The sequence below is a fragment of the Giraffa tippelskirchi genome, chromosome 6 (genome assembly GCF_054371585.1).
Source record: "Giraffa tippelskirchi isolate mGirTip1 chromosome 6, T2T-mGirTip1v1.2.pri, whole genome shotgun sequence".
In the NCBI taxonomy this organism is placed as follows: Eukaryota; Metazoa; Chordata; class Mammalia; order Artiodactyla; family Giraffidae; genus Giraffa; species Giraffa tippelskirchi.
The window spans coordinates 86,556,155-86,582,009 of record NC_137280.1 but is presented as its reverse complement, the minus strand read 5'-3'; the positions used below and the strand labels follow the sequence as shown (position 1 = coordinate 86,582,009).

General features: G+C 55.4%; 1 protein-coding gene across 2 annotated transcripts in view; it reads right to left on the bottom strand.

Moving 5' to 3' along the window:
- NOTCH3 (notch receptor 3) overlaps positions 1-19,909 on the bottom strand; it is a 39,246-nt gene extending 19,337 nt beyond the window's left edge. Inside the window, exons 1-24 of one of the 2 annotated variants that reach the window (XM_081501234.1) lie at positions 19,684-19,909; positions 17,035-17,113; positions 13,515-13,657; positions 13,097-13,435; positions 12,887-13,009; positions 12,576-12,809; positions 11,484-11,660; positions 11,229-11,414; positions 10,521-10,634; positions 10,173-10,286; positions 9,150-9,383; positions 8,919-9,029; positions 8,244-8,436; positions 8,016-8,167; positions 7,676-7,789; positions 6,561-6,716; positions 4,966-5,191; positions 4,385-4,586; positions 3,983-4,136; positions 3,390-3,574; positions 2,680-2,812; positions 2,338-2,595; positions 2,136-2,254; positions 1,141-1,727 (exon numbers count right to left, since the gene is read on the bottom strand). In XM_081501234.1, the coding sequence (XP_081357360.1) occupies positions 1,141-1,727; positions 2,136-2,254; positions 2,338-2,595; positions 2,680-2,812; positions 3,390-3,574; positions 3,983-4,136; positions 4,385-4,586; positions 4,966-5,191; positions 6,561-6,716; positions 7,676-7,789; positions 8,016-8,167; positions 8,244-8,436; positions 8,919-9,029; positions 9,150-9,383; positions 10,173-10,286; positions 10,521-10,634; positions 11,229-11,414; positions 11,484-11,660; positions 12,576-12,809; positions 12,887-13,009; positions 13,097-13,435; positions 13,515-13,657; positions 17,035-17,113; positions 19,684-19,804 (4,454 nt within the window). In that variant the 5' untranslated portion in view covers positions 19,805-19,909. The remainder of the gene's footprint in view (positions 1-1,140; positions 1,728-2,135; positions 2,255-2,337; positions 2,596-2,679; positions 2,813-3,389; positions 3,575-3,982; positions 4,137-4,384; positions 4,587-4,965; positions 5,192-6,560; positions 6,717-7,675; positions 7,790-8,015; positions 8,168-8,243; positions 8,437-8,918; positions 9,030-9,149; positions 9,384-10,172; positions 10,287-10,520; positions 10,635-11,228; positions 11,415-11,483; positions 11,661-12,575; positions 12,810-12,886; positions 13,010-13,096; positions 13,436-13,514; positions 13,658-17,034; positions 17,114-19,683) is intronic. The other variant, XM_081501235.1, reaches the window with a different exon arrangement.
- Between the last annotated feature and the right edge of the window lie 5,946 nt (positions 19,910-25,855).

Genomic DNA, 25,855 nt, shown 5'->3' with positions numbered 1-25,855 from the left:
AAGGATATGGCCCCAACACAAAACCTTACCCACTTGAAACTGTCGTTACAATGGGCAGAAACATATATTAAAAATGATGAATGAGCAGAACATTACAGTATTTTGATTACACACCAATAAAGGCTAAATGTAAACACACACACACACGAATTAAATGCTAAGGGAAAAAATTAAGCAGAAGAAGTGCCGTGGGTGGCCAGGAAGGAGTTCACGGAGAGACTTGTGCTTGAGCAAAGACTTGGAGGAGCCATGTGACTTCCTGAAAGACAGCATCCCTGGCGGAGCGAACAGCCAGTGCAAAGGCCCTGAGATGGGACCAAGCCTGGGGAATCTAAAGACTGGAAAAAAGGCCAGGATGGCTGGAGCAGAATGAGACAGGGAGACAGAGGGACACACAGAAAGTCAGACAGGGCAGAGAATATGGATGGATAGATAGAATGTATAAGACAGATAGACAGGCCTCATGAACAGACCGAGAAGGTCAGAAGGGGGGCAGGGAAAGACAAGCAGGGCCATGGACAGATGAGTGGGCATACAGAGGGGCAAAAACATGCATGGATGGACATAAGGACAGAAGGGGCACATGAATGAACAGGTGGGGCACAAAGGTGCACAAATGGACAGATGGGGCATAGATGGACAGACTGGCATAGAGATAGACAGATGGACAGATGAGGTCCAAGGATGGACAAGCAGGGGTGCAGACAGACAGCTGGGTGCATAGAGGGACAAAACGAATTCATGGATGGACAGAAAGACCAACAAACAGGGTATAAAGAAGGACAGATGGGGTGCAGAGGCAGACAGAAAAACAGACAGAAAGGGCTAATGGATGGACAGACTGCCACACTGATAGGCAGGGAAAAAAGATGTACAGACAGGGCACAAGAATGGGAAGATAGACAGACAGACATAAATGGCACATGGATGGCTAGGTGAGGGGCACAGACAGACAAACTGCACACAGATGGGCAGACAAGGTACATCAAGAAACAGATGGGGCAAACCAAGGGACAACCCAACAGACAGAGGACGGACTGACAGGTCAAGGCAAACGGATGGACAGACAGAGAAGCAGGGCCCACTGGTGGTCAGATGTGGCACATGGATAGACAAGACCCAGACTGAGGACGGACTCACTTGCAGGTGCGCTCGCGGCCGCCGGCGCGGCAGTCGAAGTTGTCATAGAGGCAGGCGGGCGAACTGCAGGCGGGGTCGCAGCGGCTGTTGTTGAACAGGAGCCAGCACTGCAGGGCCGCGCACTGCCGCCAGGGGTCGCTCACGCTCAGCGAGCAGTCGCCGCCGTCCCAGCCGCAGCCGGGGCTGTTGCACTCGCGGTCGCAGTTCTTGTCGCCGCTCTTGGCCTCGCAGGCGGCTCTCGGGCACGCCGGCTCCTCCGGGACCTCGGGCATCGCCACGGACACCTCGGGCATCGTCGCGGGTACCTCGCAGCGTGGCCCGGCCCAGCCTGGCGCGCAAGCGCAGCGGAAGAAGGGCGCGAGTGGCTCCGGGCGGCAGGAACCCCCGTGGAGGCAGGGAAAGGTCACGCAGCTGGCATTGGCGGCCCCGGGGGGCGACCCCCGGGAACCCCGGCAGGCAGGACCCGACAGCCCCGGGGGGCAGGCGCAGCGCGGTCCACGGACCGTCTGCTGGCACGGGACACCCACTGGGCACTGCAGCTCCCGGCAGGAGCGTGCCACCCGCTCGCAACGCGGGCCCCAGAACGGCTATGGGTTGGGTGGGGGGAGAGGAAAAAAAGCGCGGGGGCAGGGGATGGAGGGAGAGAGAGAAGGGGAGGAGAAAGTAGGGAAAGTAAGAGAAATGGAAAGGTGGAGAAGCAGATTGAGGGTTGAAGGGGGAGAGGGAAGGAAATATGGAGGATCAGAACTTGGGGAAGGCTGTGCCTCTGATCTCCCCAGGTCTGGCCCAACCTCTCCCGGCTCCCACTGCCAGCCCCACCTTACAGGTAAGCCCAAGGTTTCCCAAGAGGCCGCAACTCCAAATTCTGGAGAGACACACACACAACTTCCAGGTAATTTCAACATTTCCCAGAAATCCTCTTCCACTTCTTGTCCCCTAAAGCCTCACCCTCTCATGAGGCCACGCCCCCTGACCATGCCCCCCCCCCCACCTACCGGGATGCAGTGGCAAGAGAAGGTCAGCACACCCCCAGGGCCCGGGCTGGGACGGCACTGGCCTCCATGCTGGCAAGGCTGAGACTTACAGGGAGACAAGACAGTCTGACAGCGGGGACCTGGGCAAGCAGAAGGACGTGGATCAGCTGCCTGCGGGGAACACAGGCAGGATCCCAGGCCAGCCCCCTCTTCCCATGCTCACCTGTGAAGCCAGGGTGACACAGGCAGCGGAAGCCCCCACCTGGGTCCTGCAGGCAGTCCCGGGTATGCGCCGCGTGGCAGGCACCTGGGCGACACTCATTGATGTCCCCCTCACAGCGCAGGCCAGTGTATCCTGGGGGGCAGGTGCAGCGGAAACCACCCACCAGGTCCACACAGGTACCATTGTGCAGACACAGGGGCCCCAGGTCCAGGGCTGGGCCTGGGCCACAGTCATCCTCATTAATCTCGCAGAGCACGCCTAGGGGGGTGGGGGATGGGGAACATCAGGAAGGCTCAGAAACCCAGCCTCCCCGCCTGTCCCCCAACCCTGGTCCTGGCCTACCCAGCGTCCCTGGGGGACAGGAGCAGAGATAGTGGGCCACGAGGTCAATGCAGATGCCCCCATGCTGGCAGGGTTGGGAGGCACACTCGTCTACATCATCCTCACAGTTGTCACCAGCGTAGCCAGCTGGACACTGCAGTGGGGCGAGACAGGGACCTCCTCAACCCAGAGGGACACAGATGCTCCCCATGAAGATACAGAGAATCCCAGGGCAAAGGGACACACACAGTCATCCCACGCAGGGAGACATGCTCAGTGAGCAAAAACACACACCCAGTACATGGAAACACCCAGACACAAAAGGATATCCAGACACAGAGCGCTACAGATACACTCAGTGCAAAGAAACACACATACATACAAATGTACAGACAGTCACACAGCAGAAATACCCAGATACAACCAAGACACACACAGCCAGAGATGCACACTCAGACACTGGCACATGTGTGCCACTCATACCTATAGAGACACCATGCACAGAGACACATATGTCCGAGAAATAACTAAAGACAGAGGTAGAGCCAGACAGAGACACCCTGAGATCTACCCAGAGTGACACCCACAAAGATATACCCAGAGTCACAAAAGCAAAAACCCAGACATGCCTAGAGAGGGACACCGCACCAGGCTCTAGATACACAGAAATGTGTAGCCAGACACAGCCAGGAGTGACTAGCCCTCCATCTCCTCCCCTGGGTGCTCCTTACCTCGCACACATAACCTCCCATGTAGCCTCGGCAGGTGCCCCCATGCTGGCAGGGTTGAGCCAAGCAGGGGTCCACCTCCTGCTCACAGTGGCTGCCGGTGTGGCCCTCTGGGCACACACAGTAGTGGGAGCCGTCCTTGTCCACACATTGCCCACCCGCCTGACACAGCTGCTCCGTGGGCACCCCTGAGCAGAGAAGAGCGGCATCAGGCAGACTCCCTCCTCCCTGCCCCCGTCATACACAGCACAGCCAGCATCCCCACTAGCCTCAGTCACCAAGGTGTCACACACATTCCACTGGGTTACCACACATCCCCTGAAACTGACACATACACACACACACACACACACACACACACACACACGCACGCACTTTCAAAGCTCACATAAGCTAGGTCACACACAGCATTGCAGACATCCCAGTTGTTTCACAATGATAGACACACACCACCTTGTCCTGACCAGCTGTCAGACAGTCACATATCCACACACACTCACACACCCCACCACGTCCATAAGCTCTGGTGCACTCTCGTTCAGCTCACACTAGGAGGAAGTATGTGCACACACACCCAATCACGTGCTCCCCCTCACCGATTTGGGCTGCAGCCTCTCTGCAGGGCAGGCTCCGGATGTCACATAGGCGGCCGCTCCACCCGGGGGAGCAAAGGCAGTAGAAAGAGGCCCCCTTCCGGGCACAGCGACCCCCATTCTGACAGGGCGAGCAGCTGCACCAGTCCACCAGCGTCTGTCGAGGAAGGCCAGGGTGTCCGCACTCGGGTACCCCTAGAAACCCTGCCCAGCTTCTCCTCCAGGGTCCTGCGCAGGCTCCAGAACGCCTCTCCAGATTTCTCCCCCAAGATCCCTGCCAGGCCCCTCACCGCAATCCCTCTGACAACTCCTCCCAGGATCCAGGCTGCCTTCTCAACCAACCAAGGTGCCCAAAAGGCCCCTCCCTCTTGACTCCTCCCCCAAGGCTCCAGTGACCCCGCCCACCTGGCACAGAGTGCCGGTGAAGCCGTCTGGGCAGGCACAGCGGAAGCCAGGCTGGGCGGCAGTGCAGACGCCCCCGTGCACGCAGGGCCGCGAGAGGCAAGGGTCCGCCTCATGTTGGCAGTGTGCGCCAGTGTAGCCCGGGCGGCACAAGCAGGTGAAGGAGTTCACACCATCCACGCAAGTCCCTCCATTGAAGCAGGAGCTGGAGGGAAAGGAGGGGCGCGTCAGGCCCCGCCCCTCAGAGGCCCCGACCCCGTCTTGGGGTCCTGGGCCCCGCTCCTGGCGGAAGAGTGACAAGACCCTTACCCCAAGGAGAAGCTTAGGTCCCCAAAAGCCCAGGTACTTCAGGGCTCTCTGGAAGCCACGTGGAGGCCCCACCCTGCCCTGGCCTTGCTCCCTCAGGGACCAGGGTACCTAAGGTGACCTCCCAACAGATGTCCTGCCCCTTCCCGGACACGTTCCCAACAGGCATCAAAGTCCCGAAGTGGGTGTCCAGCCGAGGACTCCTTGTCCCCGGCTCCTCGGGTCCCACGCCCCATATGATGCCAGGGTCCCTGACTCCCAGGAGAGGCCTCACCCACCTGGGACTGCAGTCGAGGAGGTCCTGCTCGCAGCGGAAGCCGCCGTAACCCGGCGGGCAGGTGCAGGTGAAGGAGGCCACGTGGTCTGTGCAGGTGCCTGAGCCGCAGGGGCTGCTCAGACACTCGTCCACGTCTCGGGCGCAGCGGGGGCCAGCAAAGCCAGGGAGGCAGGAGCAAGAAAAGGAGCCCACCCCGTCCTGACATGAGCCACCGTTCAGGCAGGGGTCTACGGTCAGAAGGAAGGAGGTCTGGTCATGCACCTCACCCCCTGACCTGGCCATGCCTTGTGTGGAGGGAAATTGGGAGAAAACCAGGCTTCATTGGGAGGGGCACACTTAGCCAGGGGAACCAAACCCTGTCCCCTCTGTGGCCTCATTCCCTCCCTTATCTGGTGGAAACCTCGTCTATGTAGAAGGGAGGAAAGGTTCAAGAAGCTCCCAAAAGGTCCCTTTGAGCTGCCAAGTGCTAGTTGCCTGTGTGCGTGCTATGTCGCTTCAGAGATATCCGAATCTGTTTGACTCTATGGACTGTAGCCTGCCAGGCTCCTCTGTCCACAGGATTTTCTGGGCAAGAATACTGGAGTGGGTTGTCATGCCCTCCTCCAGGGGATCACCCCCACCCAGGGATCAAACCCTCATCTCTTATGTCTCCGGCATTGGCAGGAGGGTTCTTTACCACTAGCACCGCCTGGGAAGCCCCAAGTACTAGTTGTATCTACTTAATTCCTGAGCTCAGCACAGGAGGTCTCCTCCAGGCCTGGGCAAGCCAGTATGGTGGCCACTGACCACATGTGGCTCTTCAGGACTTGACATGTGGTTGGTCCAATTTGAGATGTACTGTCAGCATAAAACAGACACCAGATACCAGATCATGAAGATCCGTATGGAAAAAGAAAAAAATAGTGTAAAATACCTCAATCATTTTATATTGATTACATGTTGAAATGATAACGTTTTTACGTATTAGGTTAAATAAAATATATTATTAAATTTAATATCACCTGTTGTTGTTTTGTGTGCTTTTTAATGCGGCTATTAGAAAATAATCAATTCAAGGACTTCCCGGGTAGTCCAGAGGTTAAGACTACCTGCTCCCAATGCAGGGGGCCTGGGTTTGATCCCTGGTAAGGGAACAAGATTTCCCATGCTGCAACTAAGATCCAGTGCAATGAAATCAATTTTTTTAAATTAATTCAAAAATAAACAAAAAAAGATTTAAAAAAAAAAATCAACTAAAACCAATTCAATTCATATGTGACTTGCATTATTTGTCTATTGAACAGTGCTCCCGGTGACTCACTAAGGGGCCTATTATCTCATACTTTACATACAATTTTAACTTGCTTGCTGCCAGAGGCAGTTTACAGGCTTCAGAGTCAAACAGACCTGTGCTTCTATCCTAGCTCATCTCTCTACTCGCTGCATGACCTTGGGCAAGTCACTTAACCTCTGTGGGGCCTCAATTTTCATGAACAAATGGGGAAAGTGAGACAACTGTGAAGACGAAATGAAAGCACAGTGCTAGGCATACTGTAGCAACTTGATGAACATGTATCCTAGGTCAGAACCCTCCCCAAAGAGCTCCCTTGAACTCACTGGGCTCACAGTCATCGATGTCCTGATCACAGGAAGGGCCACTGTAGCCCTCGTGGCAGGTACAGCTGAAACTCCCTGCCAGGTTGGTGCAGGTACCATGTGGACCACAGGGTGAGGGGCTAGCACACTCATCCACATCCTGCTGACATCGTGGGCCTGGGGGTGGGGAACAAAATAACATCCAGGATTAGCAGATGCAGGGTAGGGTCCGAGAGTACCTGGTGCTCAGGAGGAACCTTAAGACTGAGATGGATGAAGGCAAGAACAGTTTGCCTCTGGGCGTTTTGCACATACTGTTCCAGAACGCCCCTCTCCTTATTTTAGCGGGTGGAGAATGTGATTCTGTGACTGAGGTCTGCTCCTCCAGGCTCTCCCCAAACTCTTAGCCTGAATTCTAGATTCTCAAGCCCTTATCAAACCAAAACCAGTCACTCCTAAAGGAAATCAACCCTGAATATTCATTGGAAGGACTGAAGCCGAAGCCGAACCTCCAATACTTTGGCCACCTGTTGCTAAGAGCCAACTCATTGGAAAAGACCCTGATGCTGGGAAAGATTGAGGGCAGGAGGAGAAGGGGACAACAGAGGGTGAGATGGGAGGCTGTATGGCATCACTGACTCAATCGACATGAATCTGAGCAAATTCCGGGAGATGGTGAAGGATAGGGAAGCCTGGCGTGCTGCCCTGCATGGGGTCAAAAGAGTCAAACATGATTTAGCAATGAAACAATGAACAACACAGCCCATATCCCTTCCTCTTCTCCTGAACTGACTACACAGGCTGCAAGTGTCTGTGTCTAGCTCTGTTCCTTCCCAGAAGGAAGCTCCCTTAAAAGGCAGAACTAGGGGACTTCCCTGCTGGTGCAGGGGCTAAGACTCTGTGCTTCCAATGCAGGAGGCCTAGGTTCAATCCCTGGTCAGGAAATTAGATCCCACATGCTGCAACTAAGACCCAGTACAGCTAAATAAATAATAAATAAACAATTTACTAAAAAAAAATTTTTTTTTAAAGGCAGAGCCGGGGGGTGGGGGGGACTCCCTCTCTTGGTCCCCAGCATCACCCAGTATGGAGCAAGTTGCAAAGGAGGTGAGGAAGAGAAGAAGCAACTGGTGTACCTTGCCAACCAGGGGTGCAGGAGCAGACAGCCAGCTGGCCAGGAGCAGACTCACAGTAGCCCCCATGCTCACAGGGATTCGGGGTGCAGGGGGACAGCAGCTCACACTGATGGCCTGTAGGGGGCAGGCAGAGTGAGATAGTCTTAAGAGATTCCTTGTTCCCATCTCCCCGCAAGGTCCCCACCTTGATACCTACCTCCCAAGCTCCTGGGTAAGGGTGGGAAAGGAAGAGGAAAAAGGGGCAAATGCAGAGAAGGAAGAGAGAATGAAGCAGAAAGGAAATGAGAAGGAAGAAGGAAGGAGGGAAGAGGCCCTGGGGAGGAAGGGTGGAGACACGCACCCTGGGTGCCAGGGGGACAGATGCAGTGGAAGCCTGTTCCATCACTGGCGCAGGTGCCGCCTGCCTGGCAGGGGTGGGATTCACAGGCATCTCGAGTGAGGCTCTGACTGCACTGAGGGCCACTCCAGCCAGGTTCACACACACAGCGGAACCTGGTGAGGGAGGCAGTCAGGGCTGGCAGGAGGGTAGGGAAGCTGCGGGGGTCAGGGAGCTGGGGAGAGACCTCACCCTCCAGGTGCATCATGGCAGACACCATGACTGCAGGGTTCTTGGGCGCAAGGATGGCTTGGGGAAAGGCAGAGCGGGGGCAGGGAGCCAGGTGGGCAGAGGCATCGGAAGCCATTTTCACCATCCACGCAGGAGCCTCCCTCGCCGCAGGGGTTGGACGCACACTCGTTGATCTCCACGTTGCAGAGGGGCCCTGGGGAGCAGGCAGGCAACCTCGTTCCAGGACAAGGATAGCGGAGCCAACCAGGGAAGGACAACCTTGCCCCATTTAGCACAGTCACACCCTTGAGCAAGGACCATCTCATTTGCTTCATAACACATCAGCTCTTGTGCAAATTAGGACAGCCATCTCCGCAACCCAGAGATACTTCGCCCCAGATCACCCTTGCCCCCAAACTTACGTGAAGTCACTTTCATTTCCGCCAAGGATTGCCTTGGCCCCACTCAAAAACACCTCAACCTCTGAGTCTGAACACCTTCATGGACATACCAGGATAATCTTGAGCCAACATGGGGATACATGCCACTGAGAGAAAGCAAAAATCTCAGGGCAAAGCATGGACAATCCCTAAGGACAAGCACGTGCAAAGAGAGGGGCAAAACCTGGCCAGGAAAAATAGATGATTTCACTCTCACTCTATAAAGACCCCGTTTCCATGGTAGCCACATGCCCACCTGTGAATCCAGGCTGGCAGACACAGTCATAGCGGTTGATGCCATCCCGGCAGACTCCAAAGGTGCAGGGGTTGCTAGCACAATCATCAGTGTTCACCTCGCAGTTCACACCTGGGAAAGGGGAACATGACTGGGATTGCTACCACCGTGACCTGCCAGAAACACCATTCCTGAACCCTCTGTGTCCCATCAGATGTACTATTCCTGTCCCAGCCCAGCCCCTGGCCACACCTGTGGTGCCAGGAGGGCAGCGGCAGAGGTATTTGTCCACCAGGTCTAGGCATTTGCCCCCATGTCGGCAGGGCTGGCTTCGGCATTCATCCACCTGGCTTTCACAGCGCATGCCGGTGTAGCCCGGGGCACAGGCGCACGAGAAACTGGCGATGCCATCCACACAGCGCCCGTGGTGGCAAGGGTCTGGCGAGCAGTCATCCACGTTGCGCTCACACACTGTGCCCTCGAAGCCTGCGGGGGACAGAGGGTCAGGCTCCGCCCACTGGCCAAGGTCCTGCCCACAGCCATGGCCTCTGCCCAATCCTAACTCAGCTCTCCCTCAGGCCCGGCCCGTTGAGCCAACAGGAGGCGGGCTCAGTTCAGGCTCCGCGCCTGGCTGGCCTCCAGAGGCCATCCAGCTGCAAGCTCCGAGACTTGTCCCTGGCCAAGACCCTACCAGTTACATCACACCCCTAGCAAGACCCTGCTTCCAATCCTTACACCATCAGCCCTGATTTGCCTCTCCCTCCACTGGAAATGCAGACACATGGGAGGTTCCTGGGCTTCCCAGGTGGTTCAGTGGGTAAAGAATCCGCCTGCAATGCAGGAGAGATGAGTTCGATCCCTGGGTGGGGAAGGTCCACTGGAAAAGGGCATGGCAACCCATTCCAGTATTCTTGCCTGCAGAATCCCATGGACAGAGGAGCCTGGTGGGCCACAGTCCATTGGCTCGCAAAGAGTGGACACAACTGAAGTGACAGAGCAAGACAGTAAGGGGGGTTCCTGGGAATGGAGGGGGTGGGACGGGGTCCCTCCAATCCAGTGCACATCTATCCTGCCAGATCCTTTGGGCCCACCCCCTAGCCTTACCTCTGCTTATGTCCATGATTGGCTCCTCCTCTTGGCTCTTTCATTGGTCCTGCTCCAGTCCTGCCTTGCTGCAGCTCTGCCCCCAACTTTCCCCTAAGGGTATTATTGGCCCTTTTCCCCCACTAGCCCCGCCTCCAGATTCCTGCCGTCTTGTCATTGGCCCGCCCTCACCCTCTGCGCAGCGGCACTCATAGCCATCTGGCTGGTCCACGCACTTGGCTCCATTCCGGCAGGGTGTGCTGGCGCACTCATCCACGTCCAGCTGACACATGGCCCCACTGAAGCCTGGAGTGGGGAGTGTGAGATAAACAGAGAGACCCAAGTAGGGTCAGAGCAGTCACCCCTCACCAGTGCTGCCAGGTTTGGGTGGAAAGCCCGTTTACTTTTAAATTAACTTCAGTGTTTTTCATAAGGTGGTATCTGCTATATAGGAACCCACTAACATGATGTTATAAGCTCCCATCCTGGAGTCTTTGCCCCAGAAGGTCTTTCTCAGGCTCCCTGGCCCAGAGTCCTCACCAGAGGGGCACGCGCAGCTGAAACCATTGACTCTGTCCTTGCAGACCCCACCATTCACACACGGGCTGCTCTGACACTCATCCATGTCCACCTCACAATAGGTGCCTGTGAAACCTGGAAGGGTAGAGGGAGGGGGATTACGGCAATGAGGGTTTAGCTTCTGGTCTGAAGGGAGAGCAAGGGGGGACATACCTCGCTTCCCCTGAGCCTTGGCCTTGCCCCCAACCCATCCCTAGACTCAGTTTTCAGACTCAGGCTGGATCTTCATTCAGCGTGGCCCCAACTGGTTCAAGGCTTAAGAGACTCCATGTGGGCTTATCTTCAGACCACCTCCTTCCTTCTTCAAACTATGCCTCTTCCCCAGCTCCCAGCCGAGGACCCACCATAGCCTTGTGCCCAATCTCAATCCCACCCTAGCATCAGTGCATCTCTGTCCGCAGTCTCCACTTTGACCTCCACTCCAGACCCTGGTCCTGTCCTCATGTCATTCACATCCCACAGTGTGTCCTGAGGCCCAGACTCCACTCCCAGCCCATCTGACTCCACCGGACCATGCCCCCAGACTCTGCTCTGGCTCTGCCTCCACCTCACCCCAGGCTTTAGTCTCTCACCCTTCCAGTTCTATCTGCTCTGGGCCCCTCTGCCTGAAGGCTTTTCTCACCCCGCCTCCCAGCCTCAGGCCCCGCCCAAGCCATGCCCACCACACACCTGCCATGCAGATGCAGGTAAACTGGCCTATGCGGTCGAGACACGTGGCCTGGTTGCGGCAGGGTCCGGAGAGGCATTCATTGACGTCGGTCTCACAGCGCGGACCAGTGTAGCCACGGCCGCATTGGCACAGGAATGAGCCCTGTGTGTTCACACACCGGCCCAGGTGCTCACAAGGGTTGGCACCTGCAAGGTGGAGTCACAGTCAGTGTGGGTGTGGGTGGCTGAGGAGCAGCCTCTCCCCTCCTTCCCTACCCTCAGACTGCGCCCGCTCACCAATGGAACACTCGTCCACATCCTGGTCGCAAGCGCCGCCTGTGAAACCCGGTGGACAGGTGCAGATGGCCCGGCCATTCACCGGGTTCGTGTCACAGATAGCATCCTCGTGACAGGGGTTGCTGACACAAGCATCGTCCAGATGACACAAAAGTCCTGGGAAAGAGTAAGTAGAGGTCAAGGGCAGACCGTCCCCCAGCTCTGCCCAAAGGTCCCACATCCCTGAACATTGTAGTGTTTTGGTTTTTCGTTTGTTTTTATTAACCAGCAGTGTGTTTAGTGGGCTTCCCAAGTGGCGCTAGTGGTAAAGAATCTGCCTGCCAATGCAGGAGACATAAGAGATGCAGGTTCAATCCCTGGGTTGGGAAGATCCCCTGGAGGAGGGCATAGCAACCCACTCCAGTATTCTCTCCTGGAGAATCCCATGGACAGAGGAGCCTGGCAGGACTGCAGTTCATAAGCAACTTAGCATGCACACACATATTTAGTAGCTATTTCCCCCTAATCATTTATATAAAATTTAAACATAAAGAAAAGTTTATTCATATACCCACCCACCTAGATTCAACTATTGTAACTTTATTTTTTCTGAACCATTTGAAAATAAGTTGGAAACATCCACATATTGTTTTTAAAATCTATTGACTCTTTTTATGCTTCTAAGAGAGTCCCAGCATTAAGTCTTTGCCTCTGCAGTACCCTCTGCCTGACATACCCTGCCCTCCGCTCCAAGTCTCCCCCTCTCAAACATCTTCTCTGATCTTTGCCACTCCCAAAAGTCCCCTCTCCTCCTGAGTCACAGTTTAGCTCTCCATTCCTGTGACTTCTTCCCTGGATTGTCTGCCCTCCCAGGCCCCTCCCAGGCTTATCCTTCACCCCAAACCCAGCTTCTAGCATAAGCATTAAGCCTATGCTTAATTAAGCATTAAGCCTATGCTTAATTAAGAACAATATGTTTAATTATGCTTCTAGCATAGCGTAAGTCTGACTCAAGTCAGACTCCATCCTTGGCCCCACTCAAGAGCCATCAATGGCTCCCTGCTGCCTTCAGGGAAAAAAATAGTCACTCACCAGTTTTGCCCATGGGGCAGGCACAGTAAAAAGAGGCCACACGGTCATGGCACGTGGCCCCGTGGAAGCACACAGCCGTGGCACAGTCATCAATATTCTGACTGCAGCTCTCGCCCGTCCAGCCATTGACACACACACAACTGTGGCCACCCAATGTGTTGAAGCAGGTGCCCCCGTTGTGGCAAGCGTTGGGCTGCAGCTGACACTCGTCCACGTCCTCTGTGCAGAACTGGCCTGTGGCACACAGACGCATCACTCCGGTTACCTGGTGCATACCCATCCAAGGGCTTCCCTCAGGTCCCGCTGCTCACCTGTCCACTCAGGAGGGCACTGGCAGTTGTAGGTGTTGACACCGTCCACGCACGTCCCCCCATTTAGACACCGGTGCCCTGGACAGTCATCCACATTCACATCACAGTTCTGGCCCTCGAACCCTAGCGTGGAGCACAAGGATGGTCACTGCCAGGCGGACCTGCTGTGCCCCCACCTCCGCTGCCTCCCCCTGGGTACAGCTCCCTCACCAGGAAGGCAGGCACAGTCATAGGTGAGGTCACTGCTCTGTCTACAGGTGCCCCCATTACGGCACGGGGAGGGAGCACAGGGCACCGCAGGGTTCTCACACAGTGGCCCAGTGTAGCCACCTGGGCACTGGCAGCGGAAGGAGCCAGGCGTGTTGAGGCAGGTGCCACCATGGCGGCAGGGCCCGCCCATCCGGCACTCATCTACATCACTCCGGCAGCTGCGGCCCTGGTAGCCAGGTGGGCAGGAGCACAGGTAGCGGCCATCGGAGCCCACCAAGCAGCGGGCACCATGGGCACAGGGGCTGCTGAGGCAGGGGTCTGGCAGGGAGCAGTCGGGGCCTGCCGGGAACCAGAAAGGGTGAGCTCAGGCTGACCACACCCGTGCCTGCCTTCAGCTCCCTGCCAGACCCTCCTTTACCTCGGAAGCCCCGGGGACAGCGGCAGGTGAACCGGGCGGTCCCCGCCACCACCGAGCTCTGGCAGACACCACGGCCAGCACAGGGGCCAGAATGGCAGGGGTCTTCCAGCTGACACCGTTCACCCACCCAGCCTGGTGGGCACCTGCGGACAGAAACGACTCGGTGGGGAAAGTCAGGGCAGAACAGCCCAAAACACAAGAGATACACACCAGACAGACCAGAAACACACAGGTAAACAAACGCACACACTCATTCATCCATGCAACAGTTTCCCTGAGCACACCTACTATGTTCTTAGCAATAGGAATACAGCATGTGTGCTAAGTCACTTCAATCATGTCCAACTCTTTGCAACCCCATGGACTGGCTGGCTCCTCCATCTATGGGATTCTCCAGGCAAGAATACTGGAGTGGGTCACCATGCCCTCCTCCAGGGGATTTTCCCAACCCAGAAATTGAACCCACACATCTCTTAAGTCTCCTATATTGGCAAGTGGGTTCTATACCACTAGCGCCACCTGAGAAGCCCAGGAATACAGCAACGAACACAATTAAAGTGGTCCCTACCCTCTTGATGTTCATAGCCAGGTCTGGCAAAGAGAAGATACACAAATAATGAATGAATAAGCAACATGCCGGGGGTGGGGGGCGATGGTAGTTCAAGCCATGGGGACCGTGAAGGATGCAGTTGGGTAGAGTAGTGGCCCCAGAAAAATTATGTCCATGACCAAGAACCTGTGATTGTGACCTTATTTGGAAAAAGAAATGTAATTAACGATGTAATTAAATGATGGATGTCTAGATGAAACCATCCTGATTATCCAAGTTGGCCCTAAACTGAGAGACAACTGTCCTTACAAGAGAAAGGCAAAGACTTCTGGCCTCCAAAACTGCGAGAATAAATTTCTGTTGTTTTAAACCACCCAGTCTGTGGTCATTCGTTCCACAGCCACAAGAAACTACAACACAGGATAAGGAGGACAGAGGGATGTGGGTGGGGAAAAGGCAACCATGTTTTCACAGACAAAGTGAGGGAAAAAAGAAGAGGACTGTGTGGGAGAAGAAAGGGAGGGAGGGGGCCATGGGCCTGTGTGGGGAAGAGTAGAGGAAATGGCAAATGCAAAAGGGCTCAGGTTCCAGAAGACAACCACCTAGGCGCACACAGACCGGCAGAACCCCCAAATGTACCAGACGAAAGGGACACACTAACACGATGCACTGGGCCGGCAAATACTCAGACACCAACCCACAGCCTCATTCACCAATACGGACTAACTCTCACATGCCAGACAGGAGGACCTCCACAAAGCCTCAGTTCCTTTCCTGGGGGCACAGAGACCCTGTCCTCCCGTTGCGGGGAGGAGACGGCCACCAATGCCGGCGCCCCCTGTTGGGGGAAGGTCCTTCAGCCTCCAGCCCCCTCCAAACCCACCAAGGCCACCTTGAGAGTGAGAGTACAGACGGAGCTGGTCTTAAGACTAGAAACCTCCAGAGTGGGATCAGAGGGAGGGACTTGGACCCGCCCCCGACGCTATTCATCCCTCGCCTGTGTTCCTAACTCTGGCCTGTCCCGGTCGCTTGGGGCTAAACTTAAATAGCTGACTCAGTCCTTAGCGTCACCCACAAGATTCCCCCCCCCCACCAGCTCCCAGCGAAACAAGTCGGGGCACGGGCGGGTGCAGAGGGAGAATCCAGTTCCCAAACCCCCTCCCCAAAGATCCGCCGGGCAAGGACCGCCGCCAAGACTGCGCGCCGGGAGGGGGCGCGCTGCGCTGGGCGCCGAGCACTGCGGGTTCTTCCTCCCCCGACCACGCGCGCGCGCGCACGGCAGGCAGGGCGTGGCCGCGCGGCCCCTTCCCGGCGCCCCCGGCGGGTTCCCACGCTCTGTGCCCCGCGCCCCTGCCGACCGGTCGGGCTGGTTCTCCGCTGCCCGCGCCCCGCCCAATCGCCTGGGCTTCACCGGAGACTGATGGGGGCGGGAGAGTGGGGGGGCGGAGAGCATAGACTTGGTTGGGGGACTGGCTGGGGAAGAGGTGATGACTAGGAGATCGAGACTATGGTTTGAGAGACTTTGAGAGTTGGAGGATCCATGAAGGGGTGACAGACTGCGGGATCCACGAAAGGACTTTGAAGGAGACTGGGGATGAGGGCGGGCATGGGATTAGGGTTAGGGTTCCCACGGCCCAGCTCTGGAGACTAACCCCGGAGCTCCGCTCCGAGCGATCCGGGCTCCGGGCGGCCGCGCGGGCCGGTGATTCACCTGTCGGGGGGGGGGCGGGGCAGCTGGGGGTGCATTCACCTGTCGGCAGCTTTCCAGGCGCGGGGTCCCAGAGCGCAGGCGCCCGGTCCCGCGTCTCCGCCTCCCAAGTGAGTAGCTCCAGGTGAGATCACACTTTCTCCCCTATTCCCACCATCCCAACCCGAGGAACCCGCTCTACCAGGCTGAGACCCCCCCATCCAGGTGAGTCAAAGTGCGTGTGTAACTTCAAAGGGTCTCCGAAGTCACCCCAGACCCACCCAGCTTGGGCTGGACACACAAGTTGCTGAATAAATGGATGCATTTAATGAATCGACCAATGGCTACTGGGTGACCTGCTATTACTAATGATATTATAAAAGGAACCAAGCATTTTCCCATAACCTCAGAGGTTCCTCCTTATGGCACCTATTTTCCACATCTCTACCATTAATAATAATAAAAATACCATTTACTGAGCACTTATTGTATGCCCGACACTATGCTGATTTCACTCTTAATCTTTACAATCAACTCCATAAAGGAGGGAACTGTTATTGCCTCATTTTTCGGATGCAAAAATGAGGCTCAAAGAGCTCAAAGCACTTGCTTAAGGTTATCCCAGAGCCCAGAATTCAAATTGATCTCTGTCTGCCTCTGCTCAGCAATTTCCCAGGCCCTGCCCTGCTTTCCCAAACCTCTGCCTTTCCTTGTACTTTCCAACAACTGCATTTGGGGGGACTTTGGTCACAAGTCAGGCAGAAGGACCATATTTTACAGATCAATGAGGTTCAGAGAGGGGAAGTGACTCACTCAAGGTCACACAGAAAGTAAGTGGCAGAGCAGGGCTCCTGCGGCCCCACCACTAAATCTTGAGATGTGGGAAGAAGCAGCTGCTATACCCACTACTGCCAAACCACTGTTACTAGTCCCTGAAAATCTGTTGATTGAATAACTATCTGTCCATCAGGGGATTTACACAAGACCGCAGGAAGCAGAGAACTCTGTGTAGTTGGCATTAGTGGGCCCATTTTCCAGACTAGGGCACTGAGGCTTAAAAAGTCAGGCCATCAGCAACATGATGAGGGATTTGAACCTCAGCCAGGCAGACTCCAGAGCCTCTACTCCTAGCTCTGCTCCATTCAATGGGGAAACAAGAGGTTGCCCAAGCCACACACTTGAAGGAAGTGGTGGAAGCATCTATGGTGAACACAGAAGCAGGAGGAGAAGACAGACCGCCTCCCCACACAGGGCCCACTGATGGCTCAGAGCCAGGCACTCACAGGCAGGCAGCCTCCCGGGAGGGCAGCTGGGTGCAGCGACCTCCGTTCGCACACGGGCTTCCGTCCAGGCAAGGGGGGGCTGGGTGGGGGTGAAGGAAGGTGGGGGTGTCAGGCAGGCGCCCAGGAACCCCAGCCTGGATTGAGACTCCATCCTTTCCTCCCTTGGGCAACAGCTGCACCAGGCTGGGGGCGTCTCTGCGAGTGCAGGGAGCCCCCCCATTCACAGTTCCCACGGCCCCCCGCCCCGGCCCCAGCTGTTGGGGCTGCAGCTGTCACTGCCAACTCGGGCCCTGGGAACCACAAGGCAAGGGCAGGCAGGAGGAGGGGCCGACTTGTGCCAGATGTGGGGGCTCAGAAGCTGCCAGAATTGGGGGCAGGAAGTGGGGGTGCTGCGAGGGTTGAAGGGAGGTCTGGGACTGTGTGCCCAGATCCCGGGGTTGTGGAGGGGGCAGAGGTGGGGAGTCCTGGGGCCCCAGGTCTTCCTTCTGCTGATGCTGGGCATCTACTTCAACTGGGCAGGCCTGCGTGCTAGTTCTGGGGAGAGATGCCAGGGCATGAACGAATGCCATGCACAGCCAGCAACTGGGCGTTACAGGGACAGAGTCTGTGTTGAGGGAGGGGTAGCTAGCACAGGCTGACCTGTCCAGCATCCTCACCCCTAAGGGCTGTGTCTCTCTGCGGTGTGGCACAGTCTAACTGTCCTGCCGGATGGGTCAGGGGTGTGGCGGGGTGTGAGTTAGTGGGGCATTATGTGCGCCAGCAGGTGTGGGGCCACTTGTGCATGTGTGCCTGTGTGTGCAAGTAGGAGAGAGAGAAAGGGAGAGGAAGAAGATGAGAAAAACAGACCTAAAAGAAGGAAACTAGAAGCAGACAGACACAGAGAGGAGATCAAGAAGGACAGAGACAGAGTTTAAAAAAAGAAGAGAGAACGAGATAAACTGGACATGCGAATGCATTAAACATGGCTTCTGTCCCCTTCCTCAAGGCACAAGCAGCCTGGACACTATTATCCAAACAGGAGCCCAGGGGTGTTTGTGAACTCACGCTGGGGGCCACATGACAGGAGCCGTGGGCCTTGCTGTGCTGTGGGCCCTGTGGGCCATGTGTGTGTCTGCATGGCCTGCATGGATGTAGAGATGTTTGTAGGCTGAAACTTGTTGTGTGTCCACGTATGTGAACTATGTATCTGGGTATATAGCTGTGTGTCTGTGTGTGACTTGTCTGTGCATGGGTGTGTCTGGGTGTGGGTTGGATGTGCCTGTATACCTGCATGTGTCAGCTGGGTATAGGCATGTCCTTGCATCTGTCTACATGCATCTGAGTGTGTGCAGACAGTGAGTGTGAGGCCTTGGGCTGGTGGTGCAGGGTATGTATGAACATGTGTGATTGTACAAGCACGTGTGAGCTGTGAATATCTGTGTCTTGTGTGAGCTGGGTGTGCACATGTGCAGGTGTACTTTATGTGTGTGTGTGTGCACATGTGTGACCCAAGATTGTGTGTCCTGTGAGTGTGTGATAGGACATGTGTGTGAGCCGGCTGGCCTCTGGGGGCGGCTGCTCCTGCCCTCTCCTGCCCCATCTGCCTGCCCCCGGGGCTGGGCTGGGGAGGCCTGTTTCCTCCCCACCCCTCCCCGGGCTGAGCCCCACAGCAGCGGCCAGAGACCCAGGGCCAGGGCCACTGGGCTCGCGTCCCTCCCCTGCCGGCCAGGCCTCCCTTGGCTGGGGGTGCGCCCCAGCAGCCCCGGTCCGGCCCCGCTGCCGTCCCTGCTTTGTCTGGCAAAGAAAGCGCGAGGCTGCCGGGGGGGAGGGGGTGTCTAGACGGCGCGGCCATTGTCCCAGGCGGGGGAGGGGAAGAGTGGGGAGGGGAAAGGGGAGAGAGAGGGGCGGGGGGCTCCCTGGGCCCGCTGGGGAGGAGGTCAGGCTGCTGGGGGGGGGCGCTGGAGCAGGAGACAAGCACGTGGGCTCGAGCCCCCTGCCCTCCCCTCCCTTCCCCAGACGGGGACAGGGTCCCGGGACGCCGTCCGGTCCAAGCAGCCGGGGGAGGGAGCGGGGCCGCGGGCGGGGGAAGGGGCGCGGGCGCCTCTATGGCTCCAGCTCTGGCTCCGGTTCCGGGTCTTGCCGCGCTCCGGCCTGGGAAGTTTTCTCCGAGTTTAGAGCTCCGAGAACTTCGCGCCCCCTCCGGCCCCCGCCCTGCCAGACCTACCCCGGGTGTGTGCATGGGGAGGGGGAGCTTTTATGTGAGGGGTCCCCGACCTGGGGGTACTTGGGTTCCAATCGTGACCTTCCCAGGGCTCTAGACAGGCATGGTTGGTGAGAGAGCCCCAGATTCTTGGGTACCCCCCCACTCCTCGCTAATCTTGATCTGCTCACCTCCAGCTCCCAGTCCCGGGCTCCAGGGTCCCTTCATTGCCAGCCCACATCTCTCCTGGGTCCCAGTTCCTCCGATCTCTGGGGTCCTGCCTCGCCCCCCTCTCAATTCGGAGTCCCTGCCCCCGGCTCCTGCGCTTGCCGCCCCTGCGCCCCGGTCCCTGATTCCCAGGGACCGCCCCACCCACCCACCAAGTCCCAGACTCAAGGAGGCCTTGCACTCCATTCTTCCCCTTCCCCCACCCACTCACCCCATCCGCCCTCAGGGTCCCGGCCCCTCACCTGCAGCCCCCGGCCCCGCTAGCAGCAGCAATAAGGGCAGCGTCCGCACGGACGGCAGGGGTGGCGGCGGCGACATCGGGCGACGGTGGCGGGGGCGGCGGCCCCGGGGCCCCGGCCCCATGGCGGCCGGCCGCGACCCTCCCTCCTCCCACCTCTCTCCTCCCTGCTCCCTCCTTCCTTGGGCTCCGGGCGCGTCCGGGGCCAGCCTCCGCGCAGCCAACTTCGCTGAAGTGAGACGGCCGGGCCGCCCCGCCCCCAACCCTGGGCGGCTTGCCCCGCCCCAGGGCCGGCCCAGAGCTCCCCCGCCCCCGGCCCGGCCTCCTGGGGTCCCTGCCCACCCTCCACCCACACAGCCTGGGACCCGAAGACCCTCTCGGAAACTCAGGCCAGCGGGCCCAACCCACGGTGTCAGACACACCCAACTTCCTGAACATCTCCCTGCTCCCCAAAACACACCCAGAGCCCGAGACACACACGGAGCCAGGCACAAACAGACACTCCCCTACCCCTACCCCCCGACACCCCGAAACTGAAACCAGGCATGTCCTGCAAGGCTCATGAATACACAGCCAGGATGCACAAATGCAGAGGCGTGCACAGAGCTTCCTAGGGGACTTAAAATCTGAAATATTCACAACTCTAAACTCAGGCCCTCTCAGACCTAGAGCCTTGGGCGATTTTTGCTGCCTCCGATCTCAGACACAGGCTAGGAGTCTCAAGTGTGCTACCAAAGACCCACACCCTGTCTTACTCTCAGCGCTGCCTGAAAGTAACCCCTTCCTCCTCAATATCTAAAGATCCACCCCACCCCATAGCCTACACAGCTTTGCTGCTCAGCCAATCTTGCTCAGTTTCGTCCAACTGCCTTTTCCAAATTCAGTCATGCTGAAAAACAACCATCCTGCAGTGAGCTCTGTCCCTGTAGCAAGAACAGGGACTCCGGAAAGGCCCCAAGAGCCTAGAGAAGCCCCAATCTGGGAAAGAACAAACCAGACTCCAGCACTGTGGACTTAGGGTTGGGCCAGAGGGAGGGACAGAGCAGAGAAGCTGGTGAGAGCTCTGCTTGGGGGAAGGGGGTTACTTACTTATTCATTCATTCATTTATTCAACAAGTAGGTATAAAGCTCAAGCTCTATGTCTGGCGTTGTTTCAGCTGCTAGGAGTACACCTCCTCTCCCTCTCCTGGAGAGAGCTTCCCTGAGAAGTGGGGGCTCAGCCCAGAACTGGAAGAAAGACATTTCAGGAGAGGAACGGGTCTGCAAACAGAGGAGGGGGCTGAGTCAAGTAGGGAAGGAGGGAGGGGAGAGTGGGCAGGTCAGGGGTCGCCCTGGCCCTGAGGAGGAGGAGAAAGAGGCCAGGCTGACCTGTAGGCCCTGTAGGCGTTCAGCACGGTGATGAGGCTGTAGTGAGGAGGAATGGGTTGGGGGTGAGGTGCTGAAACCCAGGAGTCTGAGGTTCACCCATGAGGCAGCTGAGCACTGGGGCTAAGCACGGGGGCACCAGGGTGGGAGACAGTCACCTGGGCACCCTAGAGATCTTTGAGCAATTTTAAAACTTCATTTAGAAATAATTTAAAATGCAATTTCCATAGGCCCTTTATCCAGCTTCACCAACTCGGCCCACACTTTGCCAATTTACTTTATAATTATTGTTGTTGTTCAGTGACTAAGTCATGTCCAACTCTTTGTGACCCCCTGGACTGCAGCTCGATAGGCTCCCCTGTCCTTTACTATCTCCTGGAGTTTGCTCAAACTCAAGTCCATTGAGTCAGTGATGCCATCCAACTATCTCATCCGCTGTCACTCCCTTCTCCTTTTGCAAACTTCAGTCTTTCCCAGCATCAGGGTCTTTTCCAAAGTATTGAAAAACAGTTGGCTCTTCGCATCAGGTAGCCAAAGTATTGGAGCTTCATCATCCCAGCATCCATCCTTCCAATGAATATTCAGGGTTGATTTCCTTTAGGATTGACTGGTTTGATCTCCTTGCTGTCCAAGAGACTCTCAAGAATCTTCTCCAGCACCACAATTTGAAAGCATCAGTTCTTCAGCGCTCAGCCTTCTTCATGGTCCAACTCTCACATCTGTACATGACTACTGGAAAAACCATAGTTTTGAAGAAATTATATATAATTTTTAATTATATATAATATGTAATATATTATATAACATATGTATTTGAGAGCAGGGCTTCCCAGATGGGTGGTAAAGAACCCACCTGCCAAGTGCAGGAGACATAAGAGATGCAGTTTCCATCCCTAGGTCAGGAAGATCCCCTGGACAAGGGCATAGCAACCCACTCCAGTCTTCTTGCCTGGAGAATCCCATGGACAGAGGAGTTTGGTGGGCTACAGTCCATGGGGTCACAAAGAGTTGGATACAACTGAAGTGACTTAGCACGCACACGTATTGGAAAGCAAGATGTGGATATGATGTTCCTTTGCCCCCAAAATCATCACTGTATGTTTCCTAAGATCGAAGGCATTCTCCTATACAAACACACAACAGTTTTCACCATACAGACAGTTTTTGGTTTCCCCAGTAATATCCTCTATAGCATGTTTCTTTGCTGGTCCAGGATCTAATCTCTGACCATGTGTTGCATTTAGTTGTATGTTTCTTCATGTCCTTTAATCTGTATCAGTTCCTTAGCCTTTCTCTGTCTGTCATGATGTTGATAGTTTTGGATAGTCAAGGTCGTTTGTTTCACAGAACATCCCTTAGTGAACTGGGCTGCAGTTTCCTTGTGACCAGGTTCAGGCTCTATATCTTTGGCAAGAACTGCAGAAGTGATGCTGGTACTCTTCCATGGGTTGTATCAGGAGGCACCTGATATGGGTCCCCAACACTGGTCTTGTTAGATTTTGATCGCTTGAATGAAGCTGGTCCAGTTTTTCTGCTATAAATGTACCATTCTCTTCCCATCCCCTCTTGTAATGAGTAAATATCAATATCATGGGGGGAGATAGATTGAGACTGTGTGACTATCCTGATGCCTGTCAAACTTTCACAACTGTTTAGGGCATTTATTGGTGATTGCCTCTGATGATTTTTTTAAAAATTGAGATAAAATTTCCTTAAATAAAATTACTTACCATTTTAAAGTGTACAGTTCAGTGGCATTTAGTGCAACCACCACCTCTACCTAGTCTCAACACATTTTCATCAATCCTAAAGAAAACTTTGTCCCCATCAGCAGTCACTCCTCGTCTGTCCCTGGCAGCCATTAATATGCTTCCATCTCCATGGATTTACCTTGTTCTGGACGTTTCACATCTATGGAATCATACAATGTGTGGTCTTTTACGTCTGACTTTTTTCACTGGGTATAGTGTTTTAGAGGTTCATCCATATTGTAGCATGTGTCAGTTCTTCATTCCTTTTTATGGCTGAGTAACATCCCATTGGAGACATAAGAGATGCGGGTTCCATCCCTGGGATGGGAATATCCCCTGGAGAAGGGAATGGCAACCCACTCCAGTATTCTTGCCTGGAGAGTCCCATGGACAGAGGAGCCTGGTGAGCTATGATCCAAAGAGTTGCAAAGAGTCGGACATGACTGAAGCCACTTAGCACACAGGCACAGCATGCCATTGAATGGCTATACCACATTTTACTCATCTATTCATCTGTTTACCTGGGATGATTTTTATAATTATTTATTTTTGGCTGCGCTGAGTTTTCATTGCTGTGCTCTCTAGTTGCAGCGAGCGGGGGCTTCTCCTTGTGGTGCTTTCTCCTGTGGCAGAGCATGGGCTCTAGGTGCGTGGGCTTCAGTAATTGCAGCACATGGGCTCAGTAGTTGCAGCTCTGGGCTTAGTTGCTCCATGGCATGTGTAATTTTCCCAGACCAAAGATCAAATGTGTGTCCCTTGCCTTGGCAGGTGGATTCCTGTCCACTATAGCACTGTGGAAGTCCCCTTGGATGATATTACAATACTGGAAGAGGAAGAGGTGGTGGAGGCAGAGAAGCACCATTAGAGAGAAAGAAGAATGAAAAGCCGAGGGTGAAAGATGAACAACTGACCAGGGCCCAACATGGGAGATGATCCCCAGCCCTGCTGAGGGTGGCAGAGAGTCGAGCACCAGGGCACAGGAACTGAGGGTGTCCCAGCCTCTCAACTTATGAGTGCAGCCTCCATCTGGGAGGGGAGCCATTCACCCATCTTACAGGGTCAACCCTCATGGGGGTGGGTCTCTGCCCATCTTATGATGATTTGCTGGAGGCTTTCTAGAGGAAGAGCTGAGATTTGAACCCAGTGACTCCAGGCCACATGGAATGAGTGGGATGGGCGGGGGTGGGGGTGTGGACCGGGCAGAGAAAAAGACAAAAGTTGCATAATCAGAAGGGGCACAACTGACTCACTGTGAGCGTGCTGAGTCAACAGGCCCATGGGGATGGGGGAAGGCGCAGCTTAAGTCCTTCTCATACCCATCACCCCAGGAGGAAATCCAAGCCCCTCAGCCCTGCTTTCAGAGCCTTCAGACACTCCCCAGCCCCTCCTGTTCCCTTCATCATCACACTGAGTCACCCAGCAGGCTCTGCATTCTCACAGCCTTTCTCAGGTTCTTCTTTCTCCCTGGAACATCCGGCTAGTTAGAAGGACCCTTTTGCTTCCTCCCCAAGCAGGAACTCACAGCAGATGTGTTCTTTTTAAAAATGCATTTCCTGGGGCTTCTCTGGTGGTCCAGTGGTTAAGAATCTGCCTTGCAATTCAGGGGACACCAGTTTGATCTCTGGTCCCGGAAGATTCTACATGCCACCGGGCAACTAAGCCCATGTGCCGCAACTACTGAAGCCCGCTGGCTCTAGAGCCTGTGCTCTGCAACAAGAGAAGCCACCACAATGAGAAGTCCGTGCATCACGATGAAGAGTAATCCCCGCTCTCCACAACTAGAGGAAGCCAGTGTACAGTGATGAAGACCCAGCACAGCCAAAAATAAAGATAAATAAATGTATTTCCTGGGAGTTCCCTGGTGGCCTAGGGCTTAGGATTCCAGGCTTTCACTTCTGCGGCCCTGGGTTCAGTCCCTGGTTAGGGAACTGAGATCCTACAAGCTGCACGGTGCAGCCAAAGTACATAAATAAATAAAATTTTTAAAATGCGTTTCCTTCTAGCTAAGGGAATGCTGTACTATTTCCTGCACATGCCATGGTTTTGCGCACGCTGGTCCCTCTTTCTAGCATGCCTGTCCACCTCCATTCCTGTACCTGGTAAATTCCTGTTCTTCAAGATTTCAGCTCCAGGAAATCCTCTCTGCTCCCCACCCCTGGCTGTCCTAGCACCCTCTCACCCTACCACTTGGCCTTGTCCACAAGGGCCTGGGGGTGTCTGTATCCTGCTCTTTCTCTCCTCTTCTATAATGGGGGCTCACCAGTGGCCAGACATCACACAGCATGAGGTGGGCACTGAGGGGCAATATGGGAGGGAAGTGGCTGAAGGAATTGGCATGCTCAGTCCAAAGGAGCCACCACTGGGGGCCCAGACCACTCTCTTCAGTAACTTCTAGGGATCTAGGGGTCCTGAAAAGCGTCAAGTGGCCCAGGGGACAAAGGTAGAGACTTCAGGAGTGGGGCTAGTGCCTCCCCTGACCCCTCTGAGAAAGGACTTTCTGCTGGAATAGATGCCCTAATGGGTGCTGAGCTCCCCATCACAAGGAGCAACCAAGAACCTGGACACACATTTTGCTAGGCAGGAAGTCCAAAGTCTGCTACTCTGTTGATCCAATGGCCCCTGGTCTGTGGCAGACAGAGACAGAGAGGGAGCAGTAATGATGAAAACAAGCTGAGTATAGCACAAGGGGAGTGAGGACAAAAAGAAGATACATTCACAGAGTCCCTACTAGGCATCAGTCTCTTTTTTCTCCTCCAATTATTTCTTTATTTTTGGCAGCACTGGGTCTTCATTGCTGCGTGCAGGCTTTCTCCAGTTGCAGTGCTCAGGCTTCTCATTGTGGTGGCATCTCTCGCTGTGGAGCATGGGCTTTACAGCGTGCAGGCTTCAGTGGTTTCGGCACACAGGCTCAGTTAATTGCAGCTCATGGACTCTAGAGCTCAGGCTCAGTCGTCGTGGTGCACAGGCTTAGCTGCCCCGCGGCACGTGGGATCTTTCCGGACCAGGGATCAAACCAGCGATCCCTGCATTGCAAGGAGGATTCTTAACCACTGAGCCACC